Consider the following 15,655-nt stretch of genomic DNA (forward strand, 5'->3'; position numbering starts at 1 on the left):
ATAAAACAGAATATTAACTAATTCCAGGAACCCAAAGATTCAGTGACAACTTACTTTGTTTCATCATCATCATCTCAGAAATTTGGGAAGTAATTAAGCACTAGTGCCAAAAGGAGTCTGAGACTAAACTATGTCTCTTCTTTTAGATGAAAGGTGGCAGCCCATGAAGCCTACCCTAGCCCATAGGCCATTCTACCCAACACAGTGCAGTGAAGATTTCATATACAAAATTTCTTAAAAAATCTAAGCCAGGCCGGGTGCGGTGGCTCACACCTGTAATCCCAGGACTTTGGGAGGCCAAGGCAGGTGGATCACCTGAGGTCAGGAGTTCAAGACCAGCCGGACCAACACGGAGAAACCCCGTCTCTACTAAAAATACAAAATTAGCCAGGCGTGGTGGCACATGCTTGTAATCTCAGCTACTTGGGAGGCTGAGGCAGGAGAATCGCTTGAGCCCGGAAGGCGGAGGTTGCAGTGAGTAGAGTGAGCTGAGACTGCACCACTGCACCCCAGGCTAGGCAACAGAACGAAATTCCATCTCAAAAAAAAAAAAAAAAAAAAATTCTAAACCATATGGCCAAACTACACTGGAAGGGCGATAATTAGCTGAAGCTCATCAGTGTAAACAGTTACTTTACCCTTTGCATGGCAGCTCTCTCTACTCCAGCACATTCCCTGTGCCCATACAGCTTTATTATTTGACATTACTAGCCTGCCATCTTAGAAGACATCGACTTTTAAGCCTTACAAAGTACAGTCCTCATTTAATGCATTATCTCTATAACACTCCTATTATAACTCTCCATTATTAAGTTAGATACCATTGAAATACCCATTTATGTTATCAGTGACTTCTCTTTTATCTGAAAGTATATCTTGATGATGACAGTACATAAAACCACAAATGAAACTCTGGATATATTTTAAGATTCTCTGAAAATATTCTCAATCATCAGAATCGGATATCTTAGAAAATCAAAAAATTGATCTGTTTGTCTTTACCTTTCATAACAGCCTGAAGTGAAGCAACTTCTTCTCTCCACTGTCTTTTCACTTCATCTATAGCTTCTTGCTTGGTGTTCTCAGAGACTGTGGCAATCGCCTTAATATTTTCCATCTCTGCTTGAGCTTCCCACAGCTGGGTTCGAAGGTGTCCCAAATCATCTTGTGCAGCTTGTAATACTGCATTTTGCCTCTTCAGATCCTCTGGAGAGAAAAGTAAAAGACAGTCCATGAATGTTCACTTTCATCAGACTGGCATTCCGATAAAGAAATAAGGTATTAAATTTAAAAATATAAACATACAAAATGACACCCTTTTACTAGAGATGAGACTTAAGGTATGCTGGGTATCACAAACCAATTGCTACTATCTATCTAATGATCCAGTGGTTACGGTCATGGTTTTAAAGCTCAATTGAGGCCGGGCGCGGTGGCTCAAGCCTGTAATCCCAGCACTTGGGAGGCCGAGACGGGCGGATCACGAGGTCAGGAGATCGAGACCATCCTGGCTAACACGGTGAAACCCCGTCTCTACTAAAAAAATACAAAAAATTAGCCGGGCGAGATGGCGGGCGCCTGTAGTCCCAGCTACTCGGGAGGCTGAGGCGAGAGAATGGCGTAAACCCGGGAGGCGGAGCTTGCAGTGAGCTGAGATCCGGCCACTGCACTCCAGCCTGGGCGACAGAGCGAGACTCCGTCTCAAAAAAAAAAAAAAAAAATAAAGCTCAATTGACACATTCCCATCTGCTGACTAAATGAACTTGGTCATGTTATTTAATCTCTCTGGTCTAGGTTTCCACATCTGCAAAATGGAAGTTAAAAATAGCCACCTCACAAGGTTGTTGTAATGATAATTTATTGGAAATGCTAATTAGTACAGTACCTTCTACAAACATTCAAAAAATGTTTAATAAAAGAGAAAAGAAAGCCAGAGCACACAGTGACTACACCTATGTTGTTTAAAGTTAGCATTAATTTCTCAGTTCCCTCTTACCATCTTTTAATACTAAGTTGATGTAATGTGCCTCCTACATGGTTTAAGCCCAGGCAGAACATATGTTTGGCCAAACTGACTTCAAAAAAAAGATGAACTGGCCGGGCGCGGTGGCTCAAGCCTGTAATCCCAGCACTTTGGGAGGCCGAGACGGGCGGATCACGAGGTCAGGAGATCGAGACCATCCTGGCTAACACGGTGAAACCCCGTCTCTACTAAAAATACAAAATTAGCCAGGCGTGGTGGCACATGCCTGTAATCCCAGCTACTTGGGAGGCTGAGGCAGGAGAATCGCTTGAGCCCGGAAGGCGGAGGTTGCAGTGAGTAGAGTGAGCTGAGACTGCACCACTGCACCCCAGGCTAGGCAACAGAACGAAATTCCATCTCAAAAAAAAAAAAAAAAAAAAATTCTAAACCATATGGCCAAACTACACTGGAAGGGCGATAATTAGCTGAAGCTCATCAGTGTAAACAGTTACTTTACCCTTTGCATGGCAGCTCTCTCTACTCCAGCACATTCCCTGTGCCCATACAGCTTTATTATTTGACATTACTAGCCTGCCATCTTAGAAGACATCGACTTTTAAGCCTTACAAAGTACAGTCCTCATTTAATGCATTATCTCTATAACACTCCTATTATAACTCTCCATTATTAAGTTAGATACCATTGAAATACCCATTTATGTTATCAGTGACTTCTCTTTTATCTGAAAGTATATCTTGATGATGACAGTACATAAAACCACAAATGAAACTCTGGATATATTTTAAGATTCTCTGAAAATATTCTCAATCATCAGAATCGGATATCTTAGAAAATCAAAAAATTGATCTGTTTGTCTTTACCTTTCATAACAGCCTGAAGTGAAGCAACTTCTTCTCTCCACTGTCTTTTCACTTCATCTATAGCTTCTTGCTTGGTGTTCTCAGAGACTGTGGCAATCGCCTTAATATTTTCCATCTCTGCTTGAGCTTCCCACAGCTGGGTTCGAAGGTGTCCCAAATCATCTTGTGCAGCTTGTAATACTGCATTTTGCCTCTTCAGATCCTCTGGAGAGAAAAGTAAAAGACAGTCCATGAATGTTCACTTTCATCAGACTGGCATTCCGATAAAGAAATAAGGTATTAAATTTAAAAATATAAACATACAAAATGACACCCTTTTACTAGAGATGAGACTTAAGGTATGCTGGGTATCACAAACCAATTGCTACTATCTATCTAATGATCCAGTGGTTACGGTCATGGTTTTAAAGCTCAATTGAGGCCGGGCGCGGTGGCTCAAGCCTGTAATCCCAGCACTTTGGGAGGCCGAGACGGGCGGATCACGAGGTCAGGAGATCGAGACCATCCTGGCTAACACGGTGAAACCCCGTCTCTACTAAAAAAATACAAAAAATTAGCCGGGCGAGATGGCGGGCGCCTGTAGTCCCAGCTACTCGGGAGGCTGAGGCGAGAGAATGGCGTAACCCGGGAGGCGGAGCTTGCAGTGAGCTGAGATCCGGCCACTGCACTCCAGCCTGGGCGACAGAGCGAGACTCCGTCTCAAAAAAAAAAAAAAAAAAAATAAAGCTCAATTGACACATTCCCATCTGCTGACTAAATGAACTTGGTCATGTTATTTAATCTCTCTGGTCTAGGTTTCCACATCTGCAAAATGGAAGTTAAAAATAGCCACCTCACAAGGTTGTTGTAATGATAATTTATTGGAAATGCTAATTAGTACAGTACCTTCTACAAACATTCAAAAAATGTTTAATAAAAGAGAAAAGAAAGCCAGAGCACACAGTGACTACACCTATGTTGTTTAAAGTTAGCATTAATTTCTCAGTTCCCTCTTACCATCTTTTAAATACTAAGTTGATGTAATGTGCCTCCTACATGGTTTAAGCCCAGGCAGAACATATGTTTGGCCAAACTGACTTCAAAAAAAAGATGAACTGGCCGGGCGCGGTGGCTCAAGCCTGTAATCCCAGCACTTTGGGAGGCCGAGACGGGCGGATCACGAGGTCAGGAGATCGAGACCATCCTGGCTAACACGGTGAAACCCCGTCTCTACTAAAATATACAAAAAAAAAAAATTAGCTGGGCGAGATGGCGGGCGCCTGTAGTCCCAGCTACTCGGGAGGCTGAGGCGAGAGAATGGCGTAAACCCGGGAGGCGGAGCTTGCAGTGAGCTGAGATCCGGCCACTGCACTCCAGCCTGGGCGACAGAGCGAGACTCCATCTCAAAAAAAAAAAAAAAAAAAAAAAAAGATGAACTTATTAACAGTATATGGGGATGTGTGATAGTTTTCCCATACCCTTAACAACAGTCACTATTTTCCGTCTTTTAAAACTTCTTGTAAATATCATGGGTAGCAAATGGTCATTTTAATCTACATTTCCCCTGTTAATAAGGAGTTTGAGCATCTTTTCATATATTTACTATTGACTCATTTCCTGTTTGGTGATATTCTTTACATTTGCTTCTAATGAATGATTTTCCTTCTGATCTGTAAGAGCATTTTATATATTCTGGATATTAAATCTGTCTTCTCTTACAAAACTTTTCCCAGTCAGCTGCTGTGTTTCTTTAAAAAAAAAAAAAAAATTAAGAGATAGGGTCTCAATTGTCGCCCAGGCTGGAGTGCAGTGACACAATCACAGACCACTATAACCTCAAATTCCTGGGCTCAAGCGATCCTCCCACCTCAGCCTCCTGAGTAGCTAGGACTGCAGGCATGCACCATCATGCCCAGCTAATTTTTGAAATTTCTTGTACAGGCAAAGTTTCCCTATGCTGCCCAGGCTGGTCTTGGCCTCCTGGGCTGAAATGATCCTCCTGCCTCAGCCTCCCAAAGCACTGGGATTATAGGTGTGAGCCACTGTGCCTGGCCTTAACTTATGTCTTTTAGCATCTCAAGTTGTAAGGTATTTATGAAAAAAAAATTGTTCATCTTTGTAAAATTATCAATTTCCTCTCCAAAGCACAATAAGTAAGCCAAACTGACCAAGAAAATAAACTGATTTAAGATCTAACTCTACCACTAACCAGCTGTATGACTTTAAGGAAATCACAAGACTCCCAAGCCTCGGTTTCCTCATGAAGACAGTGGCAATACTTTCTTGCATAAATTTCTAACTACTTATAAAAATCCAACAGTAAAATAAAAGAACTTTTAAATGTTGTGAAACATTGTTATCAAACAATCACAGGAGTTAATGATTTGGTAGTCCAAGTTACAGAGGGAAATACCTAGTCATGCTAAGTTGTTTTGAAATCTTTACTCTCTCAACATCAGTTTCCATCGCTCTTAAAATACTCTGAATCTCTAGCCAAAGACAGTTTTAAGAACATTAATTACGGCCGGGCGCGGTGGCTCAAGCCTGTAATCCCAGCACTTTGGGAGGCCGAGACGGGTGGATCACGAGGTCAGGAGATCGAGACCATCCTGGCTAACACGGTGAAACCCCGTCTCTACTAAAAATACAAAAAACTAGCCGGGCGAGGTGGCGGGCGCCTGTAGTCCCAGCTACTCCGGAGGCTGAGGCAGGAGAATGGCGTGAACCCGGAGGCGGAGCTTGCAGTGAGCTGAGATCCGGCCACTGCACTCCAGCCCGGGCGACAGAGCAGACTCCGTCTCAAAAAAAAAAAAAAAAAAAAAAAAAAGAACATTAATTACAAAAAGGAATTGTGTAAAGTCGCTTAAAGACGGACACCTAGGAAGTCGTGGTAGGCATGCAACCAGGACTAACCCAGAAAGTTATAAACACGTGAAACCACAAAGGAAAAGTTTATGTGTGTCAACTCTATATTCTGAGTCTCAAACTATTTCATAAAAAGTGAAAAAAAGAAAAAGCATTATTTCTGGGATACTTGATTCATTTTTGGGTACTACAATTTTTTCAAGGCTCAAGTTTATATACTTAACAGGTCCTCGTGCTAATTACCTCTGGTACTTTTGATTTGTTGGAGATTGCCCAGAGGTATTCAGTACCATGCTGTCATTATGAAAAGAAAAACTGTAAACAAATACCAAATCTAAATATCCATTTTTGGCACTTAAAAGTGAAATAGAGAGTCTGGAGGAAGACTTGGTGAACACTAACTTTAGTTATTATATATGAATATATATTATATGCGAATGTTATATTGATATATATAATACAAAAAAACAGGAGACAAACAGAAGTTAGAAAATCTTAATTTTTTGTAGTAAAGCATTTCAAACATGTTTGTCAATAGTAGGAGTTCCAACATTCGTTTATTGCTTTTACTGTTGTATATGTAATTATAAAAATTTTCAAGCATATTCAGAAGTTGAGGGTATATTACAACAATCCTTCATACAACTTTCACCAAGACTCAACAGGAATCAAGATTTGCCATGCTTATTTATTTTTTGAGACAGAGTCTCGCTCTTGTTGCCCAAGCTAGAGTGCAGTGGCACGATCTTGGTTCACTGCAACCTCTGCCTTCTGGGTTCAACAGATTCTCCTGCTTCAACCTCCCGAGTAGCTGGGATTACAGGCACGTGCCACCACACCCGGCTAATTTTTGTATTTTTAGTAGAGACGGGGTTTTGCCTTGCTGGCCAGGCTGGTCTTGAACTCCTGACCTCAGGTGATCCACCCGCCTCAGCTTCCCAAAGTGCTAGGATTACAGGTGTGAGCCACCACACCCAACCTGCCATGCTTATTTAAACTATCCTTTTTCTTTCCCGTAGTATTTTAAAGCCCCAGAAATATTACATTATTTAATGTACTGTACAGACGCATCTCTAAAAATATGGAGAGTTTCTTATATAAACAAAGTGCCACTGTCACACAAAACAAAATTAATGACTGCCTGATAACTAATACCAAATCTCTGGTAAAACTTCTCCAATTTAACAAAAAAAAAAAAAAAAAGAAAGTCTTTCTGAATATTTTGTTTAAGATCAAAACAAGATTCAAGTACTTCCTTTGGTTATACTAATGTGCTTTTTTTTTTTGAGACAAAGTCTCACTCTGTTGCCCAGGCTGGAGTGCAGTGGCACAACCTCTGTCACCCGGGTTCAAGCGGTTCTCCTGCCTCAGCCTCCCGAGTAGCTGGGATTACAGGTGCCTGCCACCACACCTGGCTAATTTTTGTAGTTTTAGTAGAGACAGGGTTTCACCATCTTGGCCAGGCTGGTCTTGAACTCCTGACCTCGTGGTTCCACCTGCCTCGGATTCCAAAGTGCTGGGATTACAGGCGTGCGTCACTGCGCCCGGCCATTTTTTTTTTTTTTTTTTTTTAAGATAGCGTCTCGCTCTATCGCCCAGGCTGGAGTGCAGTGATGCAACCTCGGCCCACTGCAGTCTCTGCCTTCCAGGCTGAAGTGATCCTCTCACCTCAGCTTCCCACGTAGCTGGGACTATAGGCATGTGCCAATACACCCTGCTGACACCTTTGTATTTTTTGTAGAGAGGGGGTTTTGTCATGCTGCCCAGGCTAGTCTCCAACTCCTAGGCTCAAGTGATGTGCCCTTACAGGCATGAGTCACTAGGCCTGGCCTATAGTAATGCTATAAAGCATTACAAACTACTTCAAGCACAGAAACAATACAAAAAGTTCTATAATGGACACCTATTACCTATCACCTAGACCTATCATTTTTAATATTTTGCTACATCTCCTTCCATTTCTTTTTAACTTCAGGAAACAGAACATCACAAAGACCCAACCTTCCTCTGAAGTAACAACCGTCGGGAATTTGGATTTATCATTACAGTGCATGTATGTTACACCTTTACTTATGCTGCAGGTTTTAAAACCTTAATGTTCTTTTGCAGTTACTTCTTAGCCCTCAACATCGTTGATTGTTGATAACTACTTCATTCATTAATTAGAATACCACAGTCTCAATATATCATATACTATGTTGACAGGTATTCAGGTGTGAAACTGAAACCTGCCTTATCTGACAGATGTTCTCATTGTCCTACGCCCATTGTCCCAGTCTTCCCATCCTGACAATGCCATCTTTGTCATATTTCAAATTTCCACATTTGTGAGGGTTTGATCTGGGGAACTCTGTTCTATAAAAGTTGTCTATTTTCATGCCAATACTTTATATACTGTCTAAATTAACATAGCTTTATACTGTTTTGTCTACTTTTGTCTATTTTTAAATGTTTATATAAGAAAAAGTTTAACAAAAAGGCCATCATCATTTTGAATAAGTGGGAAAACTTACCCTACCAGATATCAAAAATTATTATAAACTTCATGTATGCGCCAGCCAGCTCTAGTAACCATACACTCATGGCAAATCACCCCCAATCCATCCATATGCACTCCGTATATATTATGAGACAAATCTCAGACATACAGTCATATGCAAAATAATCACGTTTTAGTCAACAACAAAAAACATACATGACAGTGGTTACATGGATTATAGGGGCTGAAAAATTCTTATTGCCTAGTGACATCTAGCCATGGCAACATCATAGTGTCACACATCTTGTTTATGTTTAGCTATGTTGCTTTTTGGGTTTGTTTTTTGGGTTTTTTTTTTTTTGAGACAGAATCTCACTCTGTCGCCCAGGCTAGACTGCAGTGCATGATCTCAGCTCACTGCAACCTCCGACTCCCAAGTTCAAGCGATTCTGCTTTCTCAGTCTCCCGAGTAGCTGGGATTACAGGCATGTGCCACCACACCCGGCTAATTTTTATATTTTTGGTAAAGATGGAGTGTCGCCATGTTGGCCAGGCTGGTCTTGAACTCCTGAGCTCAGGTGATCCACCCACCTCGGCCTCCCAAAGTACGGGGATTACAGGCATAAGCCACCATGCTCAGCCTGTTTAGCTATGTTTAATACAAAAATATCACTGTTATAACTGCCTACAGTATTCAGTAATGTGCTGTACAGCTTTTCAGTTTAGTAGCAATAGGCTATACCATGTAGCCTACATGTGTAGTAGGCTGTACCATCTAGGTGTTTGTCAGTACACTCCATCAGGTTTGCACAAGGACAAAATCACCAAACGATGCATTTCTGAGAATGTATCGCCATCACTAAGCAATACATGACTGTATTTTCTTATTTTTTTTCAATAAACTTTTTAGCAGTTTCAGGTTCTCAGCAAAACTGAGCAGAAAATAGAGGTTTCCCATATGCCTCACAGCCCTGTACATCCACACTCCTCTACTATAGGCACCCTGTACCACAGTGGCACATTTGATACAACTGATGAACCTACACTGGTACATTATCATCACCCACTTAGTTTACACTAGGGTTCACTCTTACTGTGGTACATTCTATGGGTTTTAACAAATGTATAACGACATGTTCCCACCACCATAGTATCACATAAAATAGTTTCACTGCTCTAAAAATTCTCTGTACTCTACGTATTCACCCCCTCTTCCTCCTACCCCTGGCAACCACTGATCTTTTTCTGTTTTGTTTCCATAGTTTTGTCTCTTCCAGAATGTCATATGCTTGGAATCATACAGTATATGGCCTTTTCAAATTGCCTTCTTTCACTTAGTAGTATGCATTAACTTTTCTCCATGTCTGTTCATGACTTCATAGCTCATTTCTTTTGAGCATGGAATAATAATCCACTGTCTCAATATACCAGTTTATTCATCTGTTAACCTACTGAAGGACATCTTCCATGCTTCCAAGTTGTGACAATTATGAATAAAGCTGTTATAAATATATTTGTGCAAGTTTTGGGGACAAAGCTTCTCAAGTCATTTAATTACATACCAAGGAGCATGACTGCTGAATCAAAAGGCAAGAGTATGCCTAGTTTTGTAAGAAACCACTAAACTATATCCCAAAGCGGCTACGTCATTTTGCATTCCCACCAGCAATGAATGTTGTTGTTGCTCCACATCCTCACCAGCATTTTTCGGTATTGGCAGTATTCTGGATTTAGGCCATTCTCATAGTCTAATAATCTTTTCATCTACTCACTTGACATCTGTATATATTCTTTAGTGAGGTGTTTGGGTCTTTTGCCCATTTGGTAATGGGGCTGTTCATTTTGTTACCATTGTATTTTATTTTTATTGATGCATAATAGAGGTACATAGTTCAAAGTACATGTGATAATACATTAATGTAACTTGTAAAAATCAAACTGGGTGTAGTTGGGGTATCTATCACCCTAAATATTTGTCGTTTTTTTTCATCCCCATGGCACCAGGGGTTGTCTTTTCTTTACACTAGAACCATTCGAATTCTTCTAGCTATTTTGAAATCTAGAATAGATTACTGTAAACAAGAGTCACCCTATTGATCTGTTTAACACTAGGTCTTATTTCTTCTATCAAACCATATATTCATATCCATTAAGCAACTTCTCTTCATCTCCCCCGAGCCCAGCTTTCCCTGACCTTCATACCACCAGTCTAGTCTGTCTTCTCACGAGCGCCCACAAGTGAGACCGTGTGACACTTGTCTTTTGGCGCTTGGCTTCTTTTATTTGACATCATGACTTCCAGTTCCATCCATGTTGCTGCAAATTACAGGATTTCATGCGTTGTTTTTTTTTAGACGGAGTTTTGCTCTTGTTGCCCAGGCTGGAGTGCAATGGTGTGATCTTGGCTCACTGCAACCTCCACCTCCCAGGTTCAAGCGATTCTCCTGCCTCAGTTTCCCAAGCAGCTGGGATTACAGGCACGCACCACTACGCCTAATTTTGGGGGAGGGGGGTTGTTTTTGCTTTTTCAGTAGAGATAGGGTTTTCACCATGTTGCCCAGGCTGGTCTTGAACTCCTGAGCTCAGGCAATCCACCTGCCTCGGCCTCCCAAAGTGCTAGGATTACAGGCATGAGCCACCACACCCAACGATTTCATTTCTTTTAGATATATACCCAATAGTGGAATTGCTGGATCATACAGCAACTCTTTAGTCTTTTGAGGATCCTCCATACTATTCTCCACAGTGGCTGTACTAATTTACATTCCCACCATCAGTGGATGAATGCCTTTTTGATAAAAGCCATTTTGACTGCGGTGAGAGGATATCCCATTGTAGTTTTGCTTTGCATTGCTCTAATGATTAGTGATGTTGAGCATCTTTTCACATACCTCTTGGCCATTTATGTCTTTTGAAAAATGCCTGTTCAAATATTTTGCTTGTGTTTAAATAAGATTTGCTTTTTGGTTACTGACTTCTTTATATATTGTAGTTATTAATCCCTTATGAAATGGGTAGTTTGCAAATATTTTCTCCCATTCTGTGGCTTGTCTCTTCACTTTGTTTCCTTTATTGGCAGAGGCTTCTTAGCCTGATGTAATCCCATTTGTCTATTTTTGCCTATGCTTTTGAGGTCTTACACACAAATCTCTGCTCAGACCAATGTCTATTTCCCCAATGTTTTCCTCTAGTGGTTTCATAGTTTCAGGTCTTAGATTTAAATCTTTAATCTATTTTGACTGTTGTGTATATGGAGAGAGATGGGGCCTAATTTCATTCTTCCACAAATGGTTATCCAGTCATCCTACCACCATTTATTAAAGAGACTCTCCTTTTCTCACTGAATGTTCTTAGTGACTTTGTTGCAGATGAGTTGACTGCAAATGCATGGATTTGTTTCTGGGTACTCTATTCTGTTCCATTAGTCTATGTGTCAGTTTTTATGCCAGTGCCATGCTGACTGGCTCCCAAGTAGCTGGGACCACAGGCACATGCCACCACATCTTGTACTTTTAGGAGAGATGGGGTCTCACTATGTTGCCCGGGCTGGTCTCGATCTCCTGGGCTCAAGCAATCCTTCCACCTTGGCCTCCCAAAGTGCTGGGATTACAGGTGTGAGCCACTGCACTCGGCCAGTTTTATTTTTTGTAGAGGGTCTCACTTTGCTGCCCAGGCTGGTCTCAAACTCCTGGTCTCAAGTGATCCTCCCACCTCAACCTCCCAAAATATTGGGATTACAGGCATGAGCCACTGCACCCAGCCAAAGTGGGTTTCTTGTAGGCAGCATATAGTTGTGGCTTCTTTAACCATTCAGCCACTCAGGCTTTAAATTGGATAACTGAATCCATATACATTCAGTGTTATCTGTAAGAAAGGACTTAAACTACTGCCATTGTATTGCTTGTTTTCTGGTTGTTTTGTAACTCCTCTCTTCCTGTCTTTGGGGCTAAACGATTTTTTCTGGTAGTATGTCTTAATTCACTGCTTTTGATTTTTAGTGAATCTATTATAGGTTTTTGTTTTGTCTTTATCACAAGGCTTACAAAAAACATCTTGTAGATAATAAGTTAAAGAGAAGACATCTTAAAAAATAGAAACAAAGAAAAAAGTGGGGAAAAAAACCTCTACAACTTAGCTCCACTTTCCCCACATTCTGAATTTTACTAGTCTCAACTTACACATATCTACATTACCTATCTCTGAATAGGCTGCCATAGCTATTATTGTTCTTGGTAGATTTGTCTTTTGGGCTTTATACTAGAGTTATCAATTGTAGTATTAAGAGTCTAACTCTGTCCATGTCTGAGTCTGTCCATGTACTTAATTTTACCAGTGTGTTTTATACTTTTTTTTTTTTGATGTCTTAGCATTTTTAAAATTTCAAATGGAAGAACTCCCTTTAGCACTTTTTGTGGGATGGGTCTAGTAGTGGTCAATTCTCTCAACTTTTGTCTGGGAAAGAATATATCTCTCCTTCTTATCTGAAGGATAACTTTGTTGGATATATGATTCTTAGATGTTCAATTTTTTTTTTCTTTCAGCACACTGAAGATGTCATTCCAATCCTTCCTTACCTTTATGGTTTGTACTGAGAAGTCTGTTGACAGACTAACTGAAGCTCCATTAGGGTTATTCGCTACTTTTCTCTTGCTGCTTTTAGGATCCTCTCTTTGTCCTTGACCATTGACAGTTGGTTATTATATGCCTTGGGGTAGTTTTACTTGGGTCAAATTCCTTTGGACAGTGTCCTCTGGCCTTCCTGCATGTGGATATTTATACCCTTCCCAAGTTTTGGAGAGTTTTCTGCTATTTCTTTGAATAAGCTTTCTACCTTTGCTCTTGCTCAACTCCCTCTTGAAGACCAACAATTCTTAGCTTTGGTCTTTTGAAATACTTTCCTACATCCTGTAGGTCATCTTCATTGCTTTCATTCTTTTTTCTCCTCTTTGTTTTTTCAAACAGCCTGTCTTCAAGGTCACTGCTTCTTTCCTCTGCTTGATCCATTTTGCTACTGAAAGCCTCTAATGAATTTTCCAGTTGAGAAAATATATTTATCAGTTCTGAGACTTGTTTAATTATTTCAATATCCCTGTTAAATTTCTCTGGTAGGCTGGGCTTGGTGGCTCACACCTGTAATCCCAACACTTTGGGAGGCCAAGGCAGGCAGCTTGAGGTCAGAAGTTCAAGACCAGCCGGGCCAACATGGTGAAACCCCACCTCTACTAAAAATACAAAAATCAGCCAGGTGTGGTGGTGGGCGCCTGTAATTGCAGCTACTTGGGAGACTGAGGCAGGAAAATCGCTTGAACCCGGGAGGCAGAGGTTGCAGTGAGCCGAGATTGTACCACTGCACTCCAGCCTGAGTGATGAAGTGAAACTCCGTCTCAAAAAGGAAAAAAATACATATGTGACAATTTTTTTTTTTTTTGAGACAGAGTCTCGTTCTGTCACCAGGCTGGAGTGCCGTGGCAAAATCTCAGCTCACTGCAATCTCCGCCTCTGGGTTTGAGCGATTCCCCTGCCTTTCAGCCTCCCTAGTAGCTGGAATTACAGGTGCACACCACGCCTGGCTAATTTTTTGTATTTCAGTAGCAACAGGGTTTCACCATGTTGGCCAGGATGGTCTGGATCTTCTGACCTCGTGATCCACCCACCTCGGCCTCCCAAAGTGCTGGGATTACAGGCATGAGCCACCACTCCCAGCCTAAACTTTTTAATTGAAAAATAATAATTGTACATATGTATTGGGTACAAAGTGGTATTCCGATACATCTATACATTGTGAAATGATCAAATCAGTGCAATTAGCATATCCATCACCTCAAATATGGTAAGTTACACATTGATTTTTGAATGTTGAACCAGTCTTGAGTACCTACACAAATGCCACTTGGCTGCCGTCTGTAACTTTTATACATTGTTGGATTAGATTTGCTAAGATACTGTCAAGGAATCTTGCATATATGTGCATGACAGATGTTAAGTCTGTAGTTTTCTTTAAATGTCTTTGTATGGTTTTGAGACTAGGATTATGCAGACCTCACAGAACGAGTTAGGAAGTATTCGCTCTGTTTCTATCTTCTGAAAGATTATAGAGAATAGAGATTCAGAGAGATTGGTGTAACTCATGGTATAGTGTCTTCCTTAAATGGCAGATAGAACTCACCAGTGAACACAACTGGGCATAGTGCTTTCTTTTTTGAAAGGTTATTAATCATCAAGTTGTTCCATAATTTTCTCATATTATCCTTTTACTATATATGGGATATAGAGTGCAGTCTCCTCTTTCATTTCTGATATTAGTAATTTCTCTTGTGTTAGTAATCTTTTTTTACTTAGATTGGCTTACTGTACTTTTTTGTAACAACTTCATACAGATATAATTCACATATTACTTTTCGCCTACCAGTAACCAATCAGTAATTTTGGTAGCATACTCCCATTGGGTATCCTCCAACTTAATTCTGACACTATTTACCTGGAAATAGTATCAGATCACACAAGCTGAAAATTCAGTCTAACAAGACTGAAGCCCACTTCTGATATCAATTGTAAGCTTTAAAATTATTTTACCTGTGTTTCTGACTGACCAGCTATAAATTGAGGTTCCTACAACCATCTCCTTAGGTTTGATTAATTTGTCACTGGGCCCACAGAACTCAGGGAAACATTTATTTGCATTTACCAGATTATTGTAAGACTATTTTGTTACAAAGGGTACAGAGAAAAAGGTGTATAGGACAAGGCATGTGGGAAGGGGCATGGAGCTTCTGTGCCCTCTCTGGGGCACCATCCCTCCAGGAACCTTCACATCTTCAGTTACCTGGAAGCTCTCCAAACCCTATTCTTTTCAGTTATTACAGAGGCTTTATTACATGGACATGATTAAATGGCCACTAATGATCAACTTAACCTTTAGCTCCTCTACCTGGAGGTTGGGAGGTAGGGTTGGAAGTTCCAACCTCTAATCCTGTGTTAGTCTTTCTGGTGACCATCCCCTATCCTGAAATTACCTAGGGGCTGCCAGCCATCAGTCAGCTCATTAACAAAGACACTTATCACTTTATATATTTATATATTTGATATATATATTATATATATAATATATATTTATGTACATACACACACACACACATATATATATATGTATTTTTTTTTTTTTTTGTAATGGAGTTTCACTCTTATTGCCCAGGCTGGAGTGCAATGGCATGATCTCGGCTCACCATAACCTCCGCTTCCTGGTTCAAGCAATTCTCCTGCCTCAGCCTCCCAAATAGCTGGAATTACAGGAATGTACCACCACGCCCGGCTAATTTTGTATTTTTAGTAGAGACAGGTTTCTCCATGTTGGTCAGGCTGGTCTCAAACTCCTGACCTCAGGTGATCCGCCCACCTCAGCCTCCCAAAGTGCTAGGATAACAGGCGTGAGCCACCACACACGCCCCAAATATATATTTTACAGTATCACACATATAAAACAATTCATTT

The 15,655-nt window shown here is 40.7% G+C and overlaps 1 protein-coding gene across 5 annotated transcripts in view; it reads right to left on the reverse strand.

The window, feature by feature from the left end:
- Window positions 1-15,655, reverse strand: part of RABEP1 (rabaptin, RAB GTPase binding effector protein 1) — a 115,182-nt gene that overhangs the window by 52,044 nt on the left and 47,483 nt on the right. For 4 of the 5 annotated variants that reach the window (XM_033184912.1, XM_033184913.1, XM_033184915.1 and 1 more), the window contains one exon: window positions 2,845-3,048. In XM_033184912.1, coding sequence (XP_033040803.1) covers window positions 2,845-3,048 — 204 coding nt within the window. Of the gene's footprint in view, window positions 1-1,002; window positions 1,250-2,844; window positions 3,049-15,655 lie in introns of those variants that run through there. The other variant, XM_033184914.1, reaches the window with a different exon arrangement.

This window comes from Trachypithecus francoisi, unplaced genomic scaffold (genome assembly GCF_009764315.1).
Source record: "Trachypithecus francoisi isolate TF-2019V2 unplaced genomic scaffold, Tfra_2.0 Lachesis_group20, whole genome shotgun sequence".
Lineage (NCBI taxonomy): Eukaryota > Metazoa > Chordata > Mammalia > Primates > Cercopithecidae > Trachypithecus > Trachypithecus francoisi.